The 21,566-nt window shown below is 40.3% G+C and overlaps 1 protein-coding gene across 1 annotated transcript in view; it reads right to left on the bottom strand.

The window, feature by feature from the left end:
- Positions 1–2,988: 2,988 nt before the first annotated feature.
- The window catches only part of lrig2 (leucine-rich repeats and immunoglobulin-like domains 2), a 25,150-nt gene continuing 6,572 nt past the window's right edge, over positions 2,989–21,566 (bottom strand). The window contains exons 4-18 of the mRNA XM_039798064.1: positions 19,978–20,121; positions 19,612–19,755; positions 19,151–19,294; positions 18,735–18,878; positions 17,136–17,216; positions 16,801–16,872; positions 16,527–16,595; positions 14,941–15,104; positions 12,979–13,290; positions 12,488–12,769; positions 11,513–11,953; positions 11,194–11,346; positions 9,818–9,958; positions 6,501–6,770; positions 2,989–5,267 (exon numbers count right to left, since the gene is read on the bottom strand). Coding sequence (XP_039653998.1) covers positions 5,035–5,267; positions 6,501–6,770; positions 9,818–9,958; positions 11,194–11,346; positions 11,513–11,953; positions 12,488–12,769; positions 12,979–13,290; positions 14,941–15,104; positions 16,527–16,595; positions 16,801–16,872; positions 17,136–17,216; positions 18,735–18,878; positions 19,151–19,294; positions 19,612–19,755; positions 19,978–20,121 — 2,794 coding nt within the window. The 3' untranslated portion in view covers positions 2,989–5,034. The remainder of the gene's footprint in view (positions 5,268–6,500; positions 6,771–9,817; positions 9,959–11,193; positions 11,347–11,512; positions 11,954–12,487; positions 12,770–12,978; positions 13,291–14,940; positions 15,105–16,526; positions 16,596–16,800; positions 16,873–17,135; positions 17,217–18,734; positions 18,879–19,150; positions 19,295–19,611; positions 19,756–19,977; positions 20,122–21,566) is intronic.

Raw genomic sequence — 21,566 nt, 5'->3', positions numbered from 1 at the left:
CGAAACGCCCCTTTTTACGCTCAGCAGCAGCAGCAGCAGCAGCAGCAGCGTTCTGTAGACGCGCACGCTGGCTCCATCCTCCGGCGTGCTGTGGTAGCCTAGGCTTAGGCTACTACTAAAATGACAAACAACAAGATTCAAGATTCAAAATCCTTTATTAATCCCACACACTGTTGCAGCAACAAGGGATAGAGGGGGTGGGGGGGGTGGGGGGGGGGTAAGATAAACAAACAACAAGTAAAATGTGTTTGACAGTTTTGAACTGTCACATAAACAAACCAAAAAACAGACTGTATGAGTCCAGTAATGTTAACTGTGACTTGTCATGTTTTAGTCCCTGTCTAATATATATAACAACCATGTCATTCTGTATTTTGTTATTTTGTATTTTGTTAATATCACGCGGAATGAGTGTAACATACAAGACTAACTAAAAATACACGGAGCATGTAATCCTAATATTAAGCGTGCAGAACCAATTACACCTCATTAAGACTCTTGATTTGTACACAGTGAGGTAAGTATTCTTGGGGAGGACGTTCCGGATGATAGTAGTCAGTGTCTCCCCAGCGACACCTACTGACACAATCAGAGAGCTCGAAACCATTGACTGCTCTGGTTCATCTCTCTCTCTCTCTCTCTCTCTCTCTCTCTCTCTCTCTCTCTCTCTCTCCCTCCCTCCCTCCCTCCCTCCCTGAGGTCTTTGGTTTACACTCGCATACCTTCATACCATCTCTTAACTGCATTCAACTGTATTCATCCATGCGTGGCCTATAAGGAGGATGCAATAATCGTTAATTGTCACTTGAATGGCATTCATGGCTTTGTTTTCCAATTGTTTATGCATAAAAATGCTTCGCCTTAGTACTGTGTTTATGGATGCATTCTAATCATGTATGTAGGTCTAGTGCACGGAATTCTTACCCTTTATTCAAAGGGAAACTCCCACCTACATGCAAAGCCTACACATTTCATGGCCTGAGAGAGCACAGGTTTTGCATGAGCTCATACATTTACATAAAGGTATGTGTGTTGGTGTCAAACTATGAAATATGACAGCTCCTTTGTCCTTGTGCAATGTTGGTTGTTTCGTGATAAATGTCACTGGAGCTGGATGAAGAATTCAAGATGATGCAAAAAAAAAAAAAAAAAAAAAAAACTGAAGCGGTGTTTTAAGCATAGTTTTGCAAGTGAATTAAGATTTGTAAATGTCACGTAATCTCTGGCAATTACTAGTTGTGTTTCACAGCATGCTTAAAATGATACCCAGTTTTGTTTTCGCCAAAAGGTCTCCCAATACAGCATGATGGTTTTTCACAATTTGGGCACGTTGACTCACAGAACATTTATATGTCAGCGTCACGTAGTCGAGTTCGTTAACTTTCTGACTGAACGCAGGGAACACACCTTCGGTAGGATTTCTGAAGCAGCAGTAGTTTCTGTTCTCGGTGTGTGATGCATTAGAAGTCTGTGTTTAAATCCAGAGTTGCTACCCAGGACATCGTGCTGAATAATTCATCGCCTTGTAGAGGATGATTAACAATGCTATCATGTCTTTGATGGGGACTGGGGAGTGGAGCGGGGATCCAAACAAACTGCAGACTTTAAAAGGCTGATGCACAGTCAGATTTGACTTGTGTTTAATGTTTCCTGGGATTCGACTGGATTTAAGTAGGAGGGACTTTTAAAAATGAGGTCTTTTTCCTAACGTCAAGACCGATGATGGACTAACCTTTTTTTAAAGGCCCATATTAGCTGGATTTGTGTTGGCTTGACATGACTAAATCCAGATTATAGATGGCTTGGCCTTTTAAATCGTTCCATGGTGTGCCCAGAAATCATGTTTTGGTTAAGACCCGTGTCTGGAATTACATGTAACCTAAATCAAAGCCTGCAAGAACATTTTCTCTCATTTTTCTTTAAACCCTCCTACTGTCCGAAAAAACACACCCCATCACAGAAATCTGAAACCGATTACTTGATCAATCTTTGACAAAAAATTAACTAATTTCATGAATAAAACATTTTGGTTATTTTACAAGCAAAAAATGACAAACATTTGCTTGTTCTAGATCATAGTAGATTCAATACATATTTGGACAAACACTTTGAATATGTCACGTTGGACTTAAAATTGTAATGAGCTTTTTCCCCACTTTTTTTTTTTTTTTGGACATTTTACGCACAAAACAACCAATAATCAAAATAGACAGCTTAATAATTTTGAAAATAATCCTATTTCTACCTGAGAAGTGTTGAGACAGACATTCACGATCCAAAGCGAACTATCAGAATTCATGTTTAATGTCAGAGTAATGGCTATGTAACAAAAAGGCTCTCGAGACATGCTTTACAGAATGTACAGGTAAACAAGGTCCAAAAATACTATTGGATACAAGATGCAAAACTAGAACGATACAAAAAAAAAAAAGCAGCATTGGATATTGCCAGAGCAGTTACTGCTAAACTTTGGTATAAAGTCATAAAAGGACGTTCAGAGAATAAAACAATACAAATGCACATTATGTTATGCTGTGTTGGCAAAAAGTATTGATCTGGGAAGTGATGTATGCGCCCCCCCCGCCCCCCCGCCCCCCCAATGTAGCTCCATTAGGATGACTTATCACTGCAAGTTTTTTTAATTTGAATTTCTCAAATCGCTCAAAGGGGGCACGACATCGACCTCGGCAAGGAGAAAACAACAAACATCTGCTTTAATACAGACAAACTCAGGCATGTTGGTTTTTTTTGAGCTTGGTAATGCCAAAATTCAGAGGAAGAAGCTTGGAATGTGCTGATGTGGTAATTAAAAAGGCAAGCTGAAGATTGTTAAAATATGAAAACAAGTTAGAACCAAAAGAGTGCAAGAATGACATGCGATTCATGTCGACTTTGTGACATTACAAAATATACCATCAAGCTACACCATCACACATTAGCAACTTTTCAGCATTTTGGATTTTTTTTTTTTGAATTCGTGTACCACTGCAAAAAAAAAAAAAAGCGTGAAAAGGAACATGACAAACCCTTTCTTGTTCCAAAATAAAAGAGCAGAAAGTAGCAGTACAGATTATCAACATACCAGAAATGACAATAACAAAAATAAACTTTCAAATATTGTTGTCAGACATCATGTCAATGGAGAATGATATCACTCAGTTGCCAGTTTATTAGGTACACCAAGCTAAAACTATTGTAGTGCGACACAACAGTCCTGAAATAAATCCAACCTTCATAAAAAAGGTTTTAATGTTCAGTTTTTGTTGAATCGGTTTCAGAGCGGTGTTGATTATTTGAGTAGGTTGTGGTGCTGCTGAACTGTATTACATTCAAATAATTGAAGCACCTTTTGGTATAACTCAATACAAACTACAATTCAACAGCACCACAAACATCCTCCAAAATAACCATAAAGTTATGAAGGTTGGATTTAGAGACTGCTGTATTAAGAGTGCACTAGTTCGGTGTACCTATGAAACTGACAACTGAATGTAATTTGCTTAATATAAATTATATATACATAACTATTTTTTTAAGGACAACTCATGACATCAAATCTGATTAAACGAGACCACGTTCTTTCACACGAGAGGCATTTACATTTCCAAATCCTCAAAGCAATTTAATAGCAGACGTGGAAACGGAACAGTTTGGTCACTGTCTTTCTGTAAGGACGAAAATTACACTAATTTCTCAAGAAAAAGGTGTTCATCTTGTTCCCTGAACAAAGAGCTTAAAACTTCAGGATAACGCTATGTCAATAAAAGGCATAACATGAAGAAGCTTAAAATTACTGCAGCTTATGTCTCAAACCTTTCTGCAAATGGGCTAGTAAAACATGGAATTCAATAGATTACTAGCATTATGTACATACATACATACATACATACATACATATATAAAATAATACAATACATTTTCATTTTTCACAGTCCCAAGTGAAAATCTAGGCTTAATCAATATCTACGGAAGGATCATGAGCTTTTAGAGATAAAACTGTGATGATAAATCCTCACAATTTAAAAAACGGCATGCACACTGCATAACAAAGTTTACCACCATTAAATTAAGTGCCTGGAAGATAGGATAAAGGGGGAAAACAAATCAGTGCATACTGTATATAAGCCATAATATCACCTGATCGAGGTTACTGAAAATGCTTGTTAAAAAGGCCATCCAACAGACAACCATTAGAAAATAGCCAGCAAAACCATGATTGTCACATGTGCAAAAGAAATTGTACGCTTTCTCTCCAAACTGCTTATCATTACAAAAGACATAAAATGAAGGAATTAGCAATTGCGTTTGACATAGGACAACAAAAAACAAGATCAGATAAAGATGATATAGGATATATTCATAATATACACCGCATTTTGGTGTCACCGTCCAGATAGCATAGTTTTGAGTCAGTTTTGTCAGGATGGCTGTGGGAATGTAGGACATATTTTCTTTCCTATATTAACAACCACAAACTGCTGGTCAGGGAACAACAATTGTCAGCTGTTTTAACATCCATTTTCCCCACTTGGGAAAAGGTAGTTTGAATTTCATGTAGGCTGCTCAAACAGGTGTCTGTACGAGGAATGATGAGACAAAACTGCCAGTGTGACGGCCACTGGCACAACATTTCAGCGCCACAGCGGCAGGGACGGAGGAGAGAGAGCTTGTAAAGACTCGACCATGTCGTGGCCTCCTCTCACGGCAGCATCCGACATGGCTCTTTAAAAGCATACATTCATAGCTTTCTCTAGAAAGAGAACAAAGAAAAGTGAGGGATGTGGGAGAAGAGGGTCCTGCAGAGGGGTCAAGGAGGAGGGCCATTTAATCAATGGTCCGTTTCTCCAGTCTGACGCAACGGTTTTCTCCACTGTGGAGAACGATAGTATGTCCTCTTGAGCGAAAGGGGAATGTAAACATACAAGAGAGCATCTTTGGCAGAATGTAAGGAGTCTCTTTGGAGGTAGTGGGTGAAGGGAGGTGGGGGTGCAGCAACGAGGAGTCCGGAGCAGAACGTGGGCGGAGCGAAAGGACTTATGTGGGAGCAGGATGCTCCTGAGGGTTAGTCCTGTTAGAGGCACTTCTGTGGTCCTGTGTTAATTGGCTGGAAAAGAAGTCTGCCTCCGCCCCGCTCGGTTCCTCTGCCCCGTCGGCAGTGGAGGCCAGAGGTGGTGTCCTGTGTACTGTTACTGGGCGCTGGGATGCGCCTGTTGGGGGTTTCGAGGACGGATCTTCCCCTTCATCCCAGAAGGACCTGCTGAGAGAATCTGCAAAGACAGGAAAACACAATACTTAGACACAAATATTTATATCAATGCAACTTGAAAACCCTTTCGATTTTTGGGAGTGTTGGCTTAGACAAAACAAGACTGAAGATCTTGTACACTCTCAGGAACTTGTTTTACATTGTTGCACATAAAAAAAAAAAAAAAAAAACAAAAAAAACAACTGTTAATCAAAAAGTAATTGAAAATGATCATTTATTTCAGCCCTATATCGCCCGTCAACCTTCATGACAAGCCTCTATGTATCTAAATGGGCTAGATCATATCTGGAAGATCAATATCTATAATAAATACAATCCTTAATGAGTTTACCAGTTAAAAAGGAACACGCCGACTTATTGGCAGTTTAGCTTATTCACCGTAACCCCCAGAGTAAGACAAGTTGATACATACCCTTCTCATCTCCGTGCGTGTTGTAACGCTGTCTGACGGCTCCACCGTTAGCTTAGCCCAGCACAGAACCTGCAGGTAACTGGTTCCAACTAGCCTACTGCTCCCATTAAGTGACAAAATAACACCAACATGTTCCATTCACATGTTGTGATTTGTAGAGTCACAGCGTGTACAAAAAAACAACGTAACATGAGACACAGCCATCTTCTATCCGTAAACAAACCGGGAACTATATTCTCAGACAGGCTTGCTGCAAAGCAAATCATTCCGCCCAAGTACTATATTCTTCCGCCTGAGAATATAGTTCCCGGTTTGTTTACGGTTAGAAGATGGCTGTGTCTCATGTTACGTTGTTTTTTGTACACGCTGTGACTCTACAAATCACAACATGTGAATAGGATCATACTGAGTAAGATAGGAATTACTGGAACCATTCACCTGCCTGTTCGGTTATGGCCTGATGCCGCTGGAGCCATCAGACAGCTTTACAGCACGCACGGAGATGAGAAGGGTATGTATCGACTTGACTAACTCTGGGGGTTACGGTGAATAAGCTAAATTCCCAATAAGTCGGCGTGTTCCTTTAAGTGGGAAATCTCTTATCTGGCTTGAGTAAATCAGTGACCTCAGTGTTTATACTGCATATACAGGTGAGCATTTGCATTTTTTTTTGGGGTCGAGGGGGTGGTAGCTGCAGAAGAGTGAAAATCAACGTGTTACCCAAAAACACCTCAGCAGGTAGGACACGATAGCTGGCAACTAGACAAAAGATGGTGTCACCACCTTGCTCTGAAAGGCAACAGCTCTGTTTCCAAGTCTCACCATTAGCATAACGCTCCGGGGGAGTGTGGCTGCTCAACCTTTTGTCGTGCGAGGCGAGAAAGACGGAGGAGTCCAGGTTGCTGATGAGGCTCTCCAGTGCCGTGTCCTCGTGCTGGGCATGCTCGCTGAAGCTCTCCTTCAGGCCCGGTAGAGTCCTGTCCAGCGGGTCGTCCTCCCCCAGATAGGCGTAGGGGCAGTACTCCCTGGTGCGAGAGTAGATGTTTGCGTTGTCGTAGCAGTCGGAGCAGATGACCAGAGGAGCTGCACCACCTGGCCAGAAAGAATATGCATCTTGATAACTTTTCCCATATGTTTTTCAAACCTGTTCCAGACCATACCTTCCATTTGGAGACTCGATCAGCGTGATGCAACTGGGAAAAGGCCTTAGCAACACTTAATCCTGCCCGATTACTTCAAATTATTCTCACCATATATGGATTTCATGCTCAACAACTACACTCTGTGTATTCATTGGTTTCATAATAGAACAAAAAATATTTCATATTGTCTTTGTTTTCCATGCCTTTTTTGAGACCTGGAATTTCATTTCAAATTTTCCAGTGTTTTCCTACTATTATATTGATTTCATTTATTAGTTTTTTATAATAAGTAAATATATAGTTATAAAGAATTGAACTTGAAAATAATGTCACTTAAAAGACACACGCCAACTTATTGGGACTTTAGCTTATTCACCGTATCCCCCAGAGTTAGATAAGTCCATACATACCCTTCTCATCTCCGTGTGTGTCGTAACTCTGTCTGACCTACCCACTGCTAGCCTAGCTTAGCACAGATCCTGGAGGTAACCGGCTCCATCCAGCCTACTGCTCCCAATAAGTGACAAAATAACGACAACATGTTCCTATTTACATGTTGTGATTTGTATCGTCACAGCGTGTACAAATAACAACGTCACATGAGAGTCGTCTTCTAACCGTATATAAACTGGGAACTATATTCCCGGCGAAGCACTGCTACTTATTTTTTCGATTAGTCGACTAATCTAACGATAAATTTTTCGATTAATCTAATGATTAATTTTTCAATTAGCGATTATTTTCCCCATTGCTCAATTGTTAAGAATTTACACAAAACAAATTTCAATAAGGCTCAAATCTCTATTAAAATTGTTTAACGCTGCACTGTTCAAGTAAAATGAATTTTTATTGCAACCTGAAGCCAGATGTAGCCTATCAATCCAACCACAAAATAAAGTCACTTTCAGGAGGAATACAAAAATAAAAACTTTAAGTAAACAGAGCAAGTGCAAAAAGAGTAGTGTATGAGAGATTAACCTGTATTTGCTTTTTTTAACAGTAGGTAAAATAATGAATAAACACTTGTTTAACATCCAAGCTCTTCTCCCTTTAGTTTAACTTTAATTATTTGTATCTAAAGGCTGGTTAAGCTGTAGGGAGGAGAAGTTGGACAGTTTTTTTTTGTCTCGTTACAGTGATTGGCACATCTGGGTGATGGCGTCGGATATGCGTTAGCACGTTCGGTGTATTTCCACTCACGTACCCAACAACTGCTGAACAACGCTGACACACAGTCCTCGTCTTATCCACCATATATGCGCCGCACCGCAGCGCATATATCTATAATCTATATCTATAATCTATATAACCTCCAGTTTAACTGCCACAAGTTGTTCTTCTTGTAATTAAGATCTCATCGAGGAAAAACACGCTGTATTTTTGTATTTTCATTGCATTTTTTAATTAATAAAAAGTTAAATAAATAATGAATTTTAATATAAAAATACGAATGATTAATCGATAGTCGATCATTAATTCTCCCAACGATCGACGAAGAAAATGTAATCGAATACCCATCCCTAGTCGTAACCACTCGCCATACTCGTCCTTTCGTGCTGCCATCTCTGACTCACCCACTGGACCGTCGACCTGACAAAAAACTGCATGTAGGCGGCATGGATGTATTAAGAGAACGGTAGGCGGAGGAGCTCGGCTAGCTTCAGAGCTAAGGCAGGGCTACAGATTAGGTGCCCCTAGAACCCGCGTAACTAACAGTAGTTCCGCATTACATTAGTTCCACATTACATTCATTAATTGTTGAATTGAGTTATACTTATTTATTTTATTTAGTGACGCGTCAACGCTAATTATTTGTCACTTATTGGGAACAGTAGGCTAGCTGGAGCCTGTTATCTCCAGGATCTGTACTAAGCTAGGCCAAGAGAACTTTAGCAGGATGCATAGTATCCTGGATCCATGAAATAACTGGCCTTTAAAAGTACAAATCTGCCTGCCTCTATGGGAATTTAACATAGGGGTGTACTTACTTATGCCCCTGTATTTTAAGGAAGAACAATTATTTACGATACATTATTCATTCACAAAAGACAATTGGTGTCCTTAAAGGTCGGATTTTTCCTCATTTTTTTAATTAAGGCATTAAGATCAATTTCCAAAAGATGATTTTTTTTTTTTTTTAATTCCTCTTTTTAGTCAACTTTAGCATGGGTTCATAAACTTATGAGTGCCACTGTATGTCTGCTTTTCAAAATAAGGTCTTTATATAGAGTATATGCCAAAGACATATGGAAATAGAGTCATTGGATTACTGTATATTTACAGGAAGTATAACACCTGTTAGCGGTGTCCCACCAAATTGTGAGGAAAATTATTACATTTTTTGTTTGCAGGAAAAGAAAAATCCTGACAATGACTGATAAATGTAAACCCTGAAATTGCTACATTTCTAACGTCGTAATGTTTATATTTCTTATTAGCATTTCTCGCCACCAGTCCAATGCAGTTGATCTAGGGGAAACCCTTGTTTACTGTTTCACACTGTTGGGGATCGGCATACAAAACATACTTAAAGAGGTTATGTTGTTAAAACATAACCGTTATTTTCCTTCCTTCCTCTTTTTAAACGTGTTTCAACATTTTAGCTTTGTTTAATTGTCGGCATTTTGAAATTAGTTGTGTGTATGAGAGGTGCCATTAAAGATTATTTTTAAATTGTGTCCATCATCACATGCGCATACTGTTGCAATTATTTTGAGCATCCTGACCTGATTATTAAGGGTAGTATGCATTTAATCTTAATTAGTTCATAGGTTATTAAATTATATACATAAGAAAATAACTTCAACCTTATTACACCTTTATGTGAACACATTTACATAAATACTAGACAAGTTGAAAGGATGAGTAAAAGGCATAGCTATTGTTTCCAAATCCTTTAGACATGAAAAATACTAACATCTGGACTGAACACTAAGAATGCAGAAAAAAAATCCAATCCTTTGAAAATAAATATAAACCACATTGTGTGACACTAACCTGTGGAGAGTCCAACTAGTCCCTCGCGGGGCTCTCCAGGGTGAAAGCTGCTACGGCCAGTGAACAAAGAGCCAACCCTGCAGTGCAGCATGCCATTCCCCTCAGTTTCCACCTCGCTGCCCGTGTCTCCATAACACACACCTGGGACACACATGATAATTAGTCAGTGTCTCATTTCTGCAGGGATGTGATCCGAAAAACAAAAGCAGAAACAAGAACCTAACAGGCAGGAAGCCTTTGAATCCTGAAAAGTAAATCCAAGAAGATGGGATTTATTTATACAGAATTATTTAAAGAATTGTTATGTTTTTGTTTGTTTTTCCATGTCAGATGCGTTTAGGGTTGGAAAGTGGCGAAATTTATTTCCAGTAAATTTCCGGAAACTTTCCATGGAAAGTTTAGTTGGGGAATTTCGAAAACATTCCAATTTGGAAACTTTCATGGGAATTAATGGGAATAAACTGGATATTTTTAATATTGCTTTCCATGGAAAGTTTAGCAATTTGGTTGTTGTTGGTCAATCAGGTTGTTTTAACCAAGATTATGCTGCAAGATGTTTTTTTTTTTTTCAACTACATTTAAGTTCCCCATTATAGACTAACAGTATTATAACAAACAATATTAAAAATATTCAGTTTATTCCCATTAATTCCCGTTTATTCCAATTAATTCCCATGGAACGTTTCCAACTTTGAAAATTCCCGGAATTTTGCAACCCTAGATGCGTTGCATCTTTATGCGTTTGATTTCTTCTGTTTTCACCATGTAAGTCTGTGTGTGTGTGTGTCATCATGGCATCCAAACGTGGTCCTGAGACACCTACTGTAGTCTGTGGCCAGATTTTGTCAACGTGATAGCGTCACAACTCTGCAAGATGAAGTCGAAAATGTACAGGTGTGTAGTTGAGGGCAGAGTTCAAAGATTGGTGTGGTCCAAGCATGGCACCAAAAGTAGGGAAGGGGGCATTGGCCCCTCCAATTTACGCCCATGGCCGATTTTCCATCGTGACGGGTGTGACTGCATCGCAAGACGGTCTCTAGTAATATTTTTGATGCTTTGTTTTCTTGTGATCGCAATGCCGATGTAACCGTGCCCAAGGGTGTGTAATGATCATAGCAGAGATTACCTTATGATTGCAGTTCATAGAGGATTACTATACACTCGATGTGTGCTTATGTTATGCAAGAATACCTTACTTGTTATGCCAAGATTAGGACATCATGTCATCATGATAAACCAAAGCTTGTTATAGATATCACAAAATGATTACTCGTGATCACAAGAAAACAAAAAATAACCTCATCCGAAAGAAAAAACGGTTTGTGTTACAGAATCAAACCGTGGAATTCACAAAATATAAAAAGAAGATTACTCACCATCTGTGCCCTTATGGATGTATCCATTGGAGAGAGGAGGCATGAGCTGCTGGTGGCTGCCTGCCTCAGAGGTACTGTAACCTTCCTGAGGCTCTGACAAAGTACCCTGAGAGGACAGGTAGCTGGGGATGTCTGCTGGCAAATTCATCTCATCTGGAACACACAGAGACACATTTTGTTACACGCTATGGAGTTCTGTGAAACAGTCTAATCCTCACAAAAAAGTCCCGTCCCCATAAACACATTTCATGTTTTCCAAAAAGCCGTCATTACTGGGTTTATTTTATATCACAGATGGCTAGGTGTCTAAACTGCTGACCTGTGTTGGTGATACTGTAGTCCTCACTTTTCCTGCGCATGTGATAGATTACAATGACCCAGACCAGCGAGGTCCCGACCACACAACACACCACCACAATCACCACAATGCCCACGGTGGTCCAGCCGTCCTGGTCGTATCCCGAGCCGGTATCACAGTTTGGTGATGGTGAGACGCTGAGGTAGATGTGACCACGTTCTGTTCCCAGAGTATTAGACATGATGCAGGTGTATTTCCCAGCATCAGCATGACCAGCATCAACTATGATAAGGAGCTGGTTGGCTGCAGCAAAGAAGTGGCGCTCGGTGAGTACCAGAGGCCCGTCATCTTTGGTCCAGTTGAGACGAGGGGCTGGGCTGCCTCCAGCTATACACTGAAGCACAGCAGTTTCACCACGGGCCACGGTTCTGTCTTCCAGCGGCCGCATGAAGGATGGAGTTTCTGGAAGAGAAAAGGATTCATTGATTTTTGATTTAATAAGGATAATCCCAGCGGTGTGTGTGTCAAACTGTTTAGATGGATGTCTACAAGGTCAGGTTTGTTATTTTGAGAAAAATTAGCGTTTTTTTAATATTAAAGCGTGTTAATGTTCTAGTAGAAAAAGGAACAAAAGATAGTATGAAAAAAAGATGAACCTGGAGTATAATAGCGCTCCTTTAAGCCTTGATTACAAACTCATTAATTATTTACCACCATATAGCCTAATCAAATCTCAGAAGCACAGTTATTAAGAACTGCGATGTAACAGTAGTGTCAGAGACGGTTTATTCATTCAGATTCAAACATACTCCGTGGACATAGTATAACAAGGTCTGCATTTACATGGTCATTAGTTAAAATTGCCAATGAGGAAAAACAAAAACAGGGGTGTGTAATGAGTGACAAAAATGAGCAGATTTGAGCAGAGTGACTCTGAAAATACCAAGGAAATTAAACATCAGTAACATGCTCCCGTGGATCAGGTGGATGACTCACCCAGGACAGTGAGAGTAGCGTTTGCAGACAGGCTGCCAGCTGCATTTTGAGCTGTACAGCTGTACACTCCCATGTCTTCCGTCTTCACGTTAGCAATGAAGAAGATGTCATCATCTGGCATCACGTGCATCCTGCGCTCCCGGGCAGCAGGGAAGTCAGTGCCTCCATCCTTCTGCCAAGCAATCTGGGGTGATGGATGGCCTTCAGCAGCACACTCCAGCCGGGCCATAGTCCCAGTCCGGATCGTCAGATCCATGGGAGTCTTAAGAAAGGATGGCAGCTCTGAAAGATAAGACCATAGAAAGTCAAGGGTGGGACAGACATAAAATATAGATATAAAATGATATAAGCCATACCCAAAGTGTATAGTATGCTGGCAAGACCAGCACCTTATAGCTTACAGAAAATAAAATACAGAAAAAGAGAAACATATATGGCTGGCAATCCTTGGCAATCATCAATCACATTCTTTGACAAAAAAACATCCTCACCATTGACAGTAAGCTTGGCCCTGTTGGAGTAGTTGGAGCCAAAGTGATTGGAGACCACACACTGGTAGCGTCCCTCATCAGTGAAGTTGACATTGAGGAGGTGAAGCACAGTGGTGTAGATCAGTTCTCCCTCCTGGTACCGGGCGTAGTTTTGCACTTCTGCATCATACAGCACCTCCCCATCCTTCCGCCAAGCTGTTGTCATTGGCGAATCACTGCTGCTGGACGCAACGCAGCTCAGAGTCACGTTGTTCCCCCGCAGTGCCACATGCGTCTCTGGGTGAGTTGAGATCAGAGGCTTGGGGAAATCATCTGTGAAGGAGCAAGGACAGAGAAACTCAGCTAGTTAGAAAAAGGCGTATTTTTACAACAGACCTCTTAACTGAAATGTACATTAGTTGGTGGTCAACATAAAGTATGCCAAAACAGGAAGGGAAAAAAATGTAATGTCCACGACACTGCTTTAAACTGCCATATTTAATGCAAAGGCAACGTCTCGACATTGTGAACTTGCAATCTTCAGGTCCAAAGGCAAACGCTGATCTCAGTGAGCTATTGTCCAGGTGATGACTCCTCTAGCTATTTGGGCTATATTCTATTGAGTCAGCCTGGGTTGACTCATGCTACTTTTACACGTGGCCGGCTATTTTCATAAACGGACATTTCAACCTCTCAGTTTTCAGAAAAGTGTTCGTTTACATGTACCCGTGTATATATGCCGTCAAGAGCATGCCAGACCTGTAGGTGGTAGTGTAACGAGAAGCTCAAGCCGGAGTTTTTAGAAATAATCGTTTTCTGTGATAAAAACTGGGTTTTCGTGTAAATGAGAGGCCAAACCGCAGGAAAATATCTGCGTCTTCCCTTCGTGTAAACGGGCCCTCAATAACATGACTTTCCTTAACTGGACCTGGACTGACTGTTAATCAGAATCAGGTGTGTTGATGCAGACACATTTTTATATATGCAGGGCAGCTGTCCACAGCACAATGCCTGATAAGATATACGTATGATCATCTTGCAACACCATGGGCTGGAACTCTGAACCATTGAGGCCATAGGCAGGTTCTGATCTCAGGGAGCTATTATCTGGGTGATGTCACAAGTGGCATCGCAACACCTAGTAGACAAGGAGCAGGCTTGCACGAAAATGAAAAAAAGAAAAAGAGAATTTGTGTACTTGGTTAAGCCAACATAGAGATGCCTGTAATTTATTTTCAAAAAGATTAATAAATGCCAAACTGATGTTTAAAGATGCTCTATTTTGCATTGACAGCAATGTGTAGTTAGGGACACAATAAAAAAAAATTGATTTCACTTGAGATAAAATTCTGAAATTTTGCACACCAAATCTACAATGATCTTCGAATGTTGTGAAATTTTTTCCATGAACATCAAAGACTTAGTTTGAAAGAAATTGCAGTATTTGTTTACACTACTGTATGCAGTAAAACATTTGAATGCATTGGGGGCTCAATTTTTGATAAATCAAAAATTTGAATGGTAAATTTGTGGAAGACAGAGTCTGAAGATGCCCAAATTTGGTGTCAACTGAAACAAACGTGGGAGGTTTAAGACGTTTTTGCAAAAAGTAGAGTGATGGGGTTCAAAATTGCAGGTAACAGCAGAGCATAGTTTTTGCTCTACTGGGGCTACAGTTAGGCATAAGTTGCGACGTAGCATGTAGGGCTGATTTGTTGCAAATTTTTTAAGTTTAGATTGCTGTTGTAGCGCCACCATCAGCACACAAATCACACTGATTAAGTTTAGCATAGGACTGGACTTATGTGCAAAGTTTGGTGAGTTTTCGTAAGAAGAAGAAGACGAAGAAGCTCGGCCCCTAATAATCCAGTATACAACAATCCCACACCAACAAACATTTGTTCATTGTGTTGACTGAAGAGTACCTATAATGGATAAGACTGGGAACAGTATTTAAAACCCCCCCAAAAAAACGGTACTGACCACAAACAAACTTTTCCGGGCTGATGGACAGGACATTGTGACCAAGTAGGCTGGCAGGATGAGCACAGATAGCAGAGACCGACTGCTGGAACTGGCTGGCAGTCAGCCAAGGCCCCAACCACTGCATGTGGCAGTCACACAGCAGGCTGCTCGTGTTCAGGACACTGAGGACAGAAAGGTATGAAGGAAGACGTGAAGAAGAGTCATTTTAAAATAAGATGATGGAATCCGCAAACTGCTGTAGGGATAAAAGGATCAGTGGAACCCACTGAACAAATAAATATGAACTTGGGATTTCCAGAATGGGTTTGTGAACATTTCAATAAGCGATTAATGATTTACTTTTTTAGAAAAGCAAACTTGCTTTTACTTGCTTAAAGTGAAGTACCTAAATGATATATAAACAGGGCTATCATCTACTATGACAACATATCAAGTGCTGCTTAAGTAACAGTGACAGTGAGCATGCAAGAATTGCTGTATTTTTGTTATACCAAATATCATGAAAACAAAGCTCTGGGGTCCTTGTTTGCAATGTGTGACAAATTCTTGCTAAAAAACACCTTGTTCCTCTGAACCCCGATGGAATTGTTATTGATAAACCTAACAGTTAGTTTATAAAATGCCACACCTGTAGCAGTTCAGATGCATAAATACAATCCCCCTGGAAAACTAAAAATACAAACAATACAGACAACAAGCAATGATACACAGCCATAATAATAAAAAAAATTAAACATTGATCAAATGATGATAGATGATCAAAATTCATTATATAGAAAGGGGGTAAGGATCTTTTAAGGGTTTTCATTTTCAAACCAAAAAAATATATCAACCAACCAACGGAGCTGAATTACAGGTGTAAAAGCAACCTTTAAATGATCTTAATAAAGACAGGAAAATGTATTAATTGCTAACAACGCCTCCCCAACCATGTTTTAATACACTTAATCCTAATATAAATCTTAATTATAGGGGCGTAACCATTATGTTCCTGTAGCTAAGTTATCAGGCAACGCCACGTTATCCCCTCGCCTAGCAAATAGTGCTATATTCTATTAAAGCAACAGACTAATTAATATGACTAGAGTCATGATATATTTACTGAGTTTGACAGCTGCTGGGGCATTTCGTTAGCCAATGCTTGAGACACTCCTAAGATGGGCTGATCAAAACCTCAAAAACAGCCAGGAGACTTAACATTTCCACTGTCTTTCCTCACAGGCAAGAGAGACAGCTGACCTAAAGAAGAGGATGAGGATGCTGCAAATCAAAATACCTCTGCTTGTCCAACTGCGCCAATACATTTACGTTTTTGGTAAGACAACAATCTAATGTTTCCGCAATCGCACATCATTTTAAACATCGAATGGGACGAAAGGCTCAAAAGTAAAGTTTTAGTGCTCCTATCCATTCATTACTAAAGCTATAGTAGGTCACAATTTATGTTCTTCATACAAACTATATAATTATGATTTTATTATATCCTTTAATTGTAGTATTACTTAATCATTATAAATCCTTTTTTTTTAATGAAAGTGTCCAAATGTCCAAAGTGCTTTAAGATTCATGTAGTGTCTACTCACAACACTTTGAGATTCATATGGGACAACGCCTCGGGGTGTATCGACATGATGCCATTCTTGCTGAGGTCACTGCAGTGGACAGAAATATGGATTAGACATACCTACAATGTGATTTGATCAAAATGGCATCACATCTCACAAGCATAAGACAACAGCAGCAGCACAGTGATACAAAGAAGCCTTCTATTTTTAATCATTCAACAATAACAAGAGATCCCTCTGAGACACGATGAGTATAACTGTGGGTAGCGAGGGATACGATGGCTTTACTCACAGGTGCTCCAGCTCCTCCAGATCCTCAAACGCTTTCTTAGTGATTGATTTGATTTTATTCTGCTGTAGGATCCTTTAAAAAAAATAAAATAAGAATGAACTCGAGGAATAAATTTCACAGCACTATAAAACCTATAAAGTACAAACAGACCTATCTGATTAAAACTTCACATTATCAAGAAACATTTCTCCCCAGAAACAGTGTCTGGGACACTGACACAGAATTTAGAATAAAAAATAAATAAAATAAGAATTCTAAATCCAAGATATTTTACTTTATTATAAATCTGTCAATATTCCCATCTATCGATATGTGAACAATCTGAGTGCTCTCACAGTGTGTTCAGCTTCTTCATTCCATTAAACACACCAATGGAGTCTTCAATGGCCCAGGAGATTTCATTATTGCGGATATCCCTGAAAAACAAAGAGTCACATTTTTAGATATTAAGCACACACTAAACAGAATGAAGATGTAAGGACTCCTGCTAAATTTTTGTTTTGTTTTTAAACAAGACCACAGAAAGGGCACATTATCTGCACTGTGGAGGGGAAATTAATTGGCTCGGTTTAGCAGTGGGACAGTTCATGGGTCCACTGGAAACACAGAGAGGCCTTGTGTTTACAGGATGGTCATGGGCCCTTTTGTTTCTCTTTCATCATGCCTGGTTACGCTCTTCAATTCCCCTCTCCCATGAATGCTCCCAAAAATGACCCCTTTCTCGGCACAGCTCAGTGGCTTAAGCGGAAATCTGCGCAGCAAATAATGAGTTCACAACTTCCTCCCTTACCAACACTTCTTACTCTGCAGGTAAATGTACAATGACGAAAGCACACTTGCTTAATTAGGCTGATAGTCTGAGCCTTAGCTACAAAGTATTTTCATAACTTTTGTGGTGGTGTTAATATGGTTTAGATTGGTCGTCTAATAATTTGCAAGCACACACATTTCGTGAATGGAAAGGGGTAAAAGCAGCAGACGTATACGCCTGTTCACAAGTAATGTATTTTGCGGCGCATAAATATGGGGTGCATAAATGTTGGAGGGCATTATTGTTACAGATAACTCCCATTAACTTAATAAACAGAGCAGTGCACAATATTTAAATGGTATTCAACACCCAAGAGAGAACATCCCTGACAAAGCCAGAGCTGTTTGTCATCTGTTGTCATGCTCAGTAGACACTGAAATGTTAAGCATAATATATGTTGGTATTATTTAATCCCTGGTTGATGGAAGTATTATAAAACAAACAAATTCAAATCCCAGACCAGAAGGAGTCTTGCTCTACACACACCGACAACCAATCTAATAACCTTCATTTCTCAGCCTCTGGCTGAAATGGTTCACACGGAAGACATGGACTCAGCATTAATAGTATATTGCCTCTTAAATATTCAATTTAGAAATCTGAGATTGTAGGTGTTTGCACATGGTAATAAGGCTCCAAGTGCTTTAAAATTTAAAAGTAAGAGACCTATGCTTGCTTCTCCTGTGAGTGAGCAGAACCCAACTGTAGATTTTTCCAGTTTCAACTCAATTGAAATCAGCATGATGCCTACAGCGAACCACGACAGAGGACACAAAACCAAGAGAACAAGATTCTGGTGGTTTGGTTTAAGACTAAACGGATGACTAATGACGAGTAGGCTCAGAAAGCAACAAAGACTATATTAGAGGATGGAGACTTACAATACTGGCAATTTCTACTGTTATTTCTCTCAACTACTTGGGATTACTTGGGAAACGGACTACAACTACACATGAAGAGTGAAACAAACACAGACCTACTGTAGTCAGCAGCCTTCATGAGAATGCACAGAGCCAAGAACATGTCAACAGGGTTATATTTTGCATACTGTGCTCAATTACACTTGTTAGATCAAATAGGTAACACATATTTCAGACCGATTTCTTTGAGGCGTAGCACTTACAGGGTGCGCAGACTTGCCAGGCCACTGAACACTCCCTCTCCCAAATGGATGATGGAGTTCTCTCCGAGGTTCAGGTTCTCCAGGAGTCCTAATCCTACGAAGGCCGTCTCCTCAAGTCTGGTCAGATGATTGAAGGACAAGTCTCTGCACATAACAACCAGATTTTGACAAACATTAGTTCAACCAAGTTCTTTATGTAACACTAGTCTCGTATGTTAATGTTACTCCACATTATTAATTTCTCAAAACTGGGAGGTAAGACATCACTGAATCAGCTCCCGACACCCAACAGTACTGTAGCAAGATACCATAACTCCTCTGAGCACAGAGAATGAATTTCAAAGCCCGGAGCTGAGGAAAGAAAGTGGGGACTCTTGGCTGCATGGGGATTTTAGCTGTAAAGCAAACACACTCACAGTTCTTCCAGCTTTTGGCAAAACTCCCAGGCGTCTGGTCGGATGATGCCGACAGCATTCTGGCTGACCCGCAGGATACGCAGCATGCGCAGTCCATAGAGCCAGCCTTTGTTGACCTCTGTTAGGTTATTGTGCTCCAGCTCTCTGTGACACAGATGGAAGGAACAAAATGGCATTAACAAAAATAACTCAATACAGAAAAAGTTTTATTTTACTGAAAAATCGGCCAGAAAGAAAATCATGACGAATAGCAGGACAAATGTCATGACAGATACTGAAAATACAGAATAAGTTGTGAGGTTTTCTCCTACTTTGGGGTTTTCCTTAACCCACCTACATTTGTGCATTTACAGACCTCTTTATAGCTACTTTTCAATATGTTACACTGTACTGTTCCACAATTGCCTATAATCACACTGTTTAATGTCACTTTGAAGAAGTGTCTACAACATTGTACTTACAGTTCTTCAATGTTGTTAAGTCCAAAAAAAGCTCCATCCATGAGCTTAGTGATGCTGTTCCTTTGCATCTTCAGTGACCTTAGTGACTCCATCCCTTTAAATGTCAGACTGTCCACTATCTTGATCTTGTTACGCTTCATTTCACTAAAATGAGAGTAAGGAAGAGCTTCCTTAAACCAAGTACATTCATACCAAAAGAAACTATAGCCACTCAAACATTTTCAGTTGGGTTTACAGTAAATTCAGCCAGCTACTTAAGAGTTGTTACAACAGAATTAAAATCCACAAATTTGTCTGCCAACTACCAACTGTTAAAATCTTAAATGAGTTTAGTTTTGCACCAAAAACACATCATGCAATACTTACAGAAACTGAAGCTGTGGAAGTTTGAAGACTTTGGATGGCAGCACAGCTAATCTGTTCCTGTTCAGCTTCAGCACCAGCAGGGAACTGGAGATGTTTTCAAAGCAGCCAGGCTCGAGGACGCTGATCTTGTTATTACTCAAATTCCTTTAAGATAAAAGAGCAGAAAGAGTTGAGCCAAAATCAGGAAGGAGAAGACCGTTTGCACTAGTAACTGGCAATTTCCACTGGATGCGGAACGTCTGCGGAACGTCTGCGGAACGTCGCGAACGTCTGCGGAACGTCTGCGGAACGTCTGCGGAACGTCTGCGGAACGTCGACGGAGTCATTAGGTTTCCATTAAAGTCAATCTGTGTATTTCCACAGACTGCGGAACGTCTGCGTCCCGACTCCGTCCCAGTTCAGTCAGTCCGCAGCCCTCCGCAGCAGATACGCAGAGCTTCTATTTTTGACCGACGACGGAGAGCTCCGCAGCAATTCAGCACACGGCAGATAGTGCGGGACAGGAAGTCGAGCACAGAAACAAAATAAATATCCGGTTAATTTTCAAAAATAAAATACACGGTGCTCACGGCGGATCATATTTCCCTGAACTACACCTTGAAAACACAGAACAGAGTCGTTTCCCCTATACTCCTCTGGATAGAAACAAGCTGTTGTAGGTTTTGTGGTTCTATTCTACCTGAATTCGCGAGAACTTGTGGGTCCTCGTAACTACAGCTGTCAGTTACCGCCGCAGCCGTTCCGCAACAAATCCGGACCCGGTGGGTATTGACGGATGGCGGAGCACGCAGCAGACACGCAGCGGAGCCGGTCCGCAGCTGTTACATATCCAGTGGAAATCCCCGGTAACACCTACTGTATGTGAATATCCACAAGAGGAGACGCCACAGACTTATCTTTTGTGCTCTGATATGATTACTACTTGGAAATGCCTTGCACCGTATAGTACTGCTCAGACAGACAGACAGACAGACAGACAGACAGACAGACAAACAGACAGACAGAGCAGTGTCCAGCACAGGCCCAACTGGGGGCTATATGAATGAGACAGGATATTATTCCTCGCTTTTAAAAGGTGCAGTGTTAGTTTGACAATGATACTCAATACAGGAAACATGACTATGCACAACACTTATTTATTCCTCAGGTTTTCGTTTCTCTTTTAAAGTGTCGTTAATGGCCACATGTGACCGATGAAAAATACACGAGTAAAATAAAAGACACTGCATAAACTCTGCTACTGTGCGTTTATTTAAATATAGGTACACCATGTAGGCCTAAGAGATTGCAATATAAGCCTGTATATTACTATTAAGACTATAGCATACACATGTCAAGGATGTATAAATTAAATAAACTTCAGCTGGAGTCCGATTTACCACGGCAACACTTTTGACTGCATCAGTGATCTCTTTCCATTCCGCATTCTTCCTACAGCCTTTAATAACAGTTTCCAGGCTGCCAAATAATACACACGTTGGTGCAAATGAATCTGAGATATCAGGGTTTCAATCTCCACCTCTGAAAAGGGCCACTTCTAAGCCGGATTACGTCTCGCCATGTCGTAAATTGTAGGGGCGAGGCCTTAA

The sequence above is a fragment of the Perca fluviatilis genome, chromosome 4, assembly GCF_010015445.1.
Source record: "Perca fluviatilis chromosome 4, GENO_Pfluv_1.0, whole genome shotgun sequence".
Taxonomy (NCBI): Eukaryota; Metazoa; Chordata; class Actinopteri; order Perciformes; family Percidae; genus Perca; species Perca fluviatilis.
Note: the sequence above shows the minus strand (reverse complement) of the source record. Positions and strands in the feature narration are given on the sequence as shown.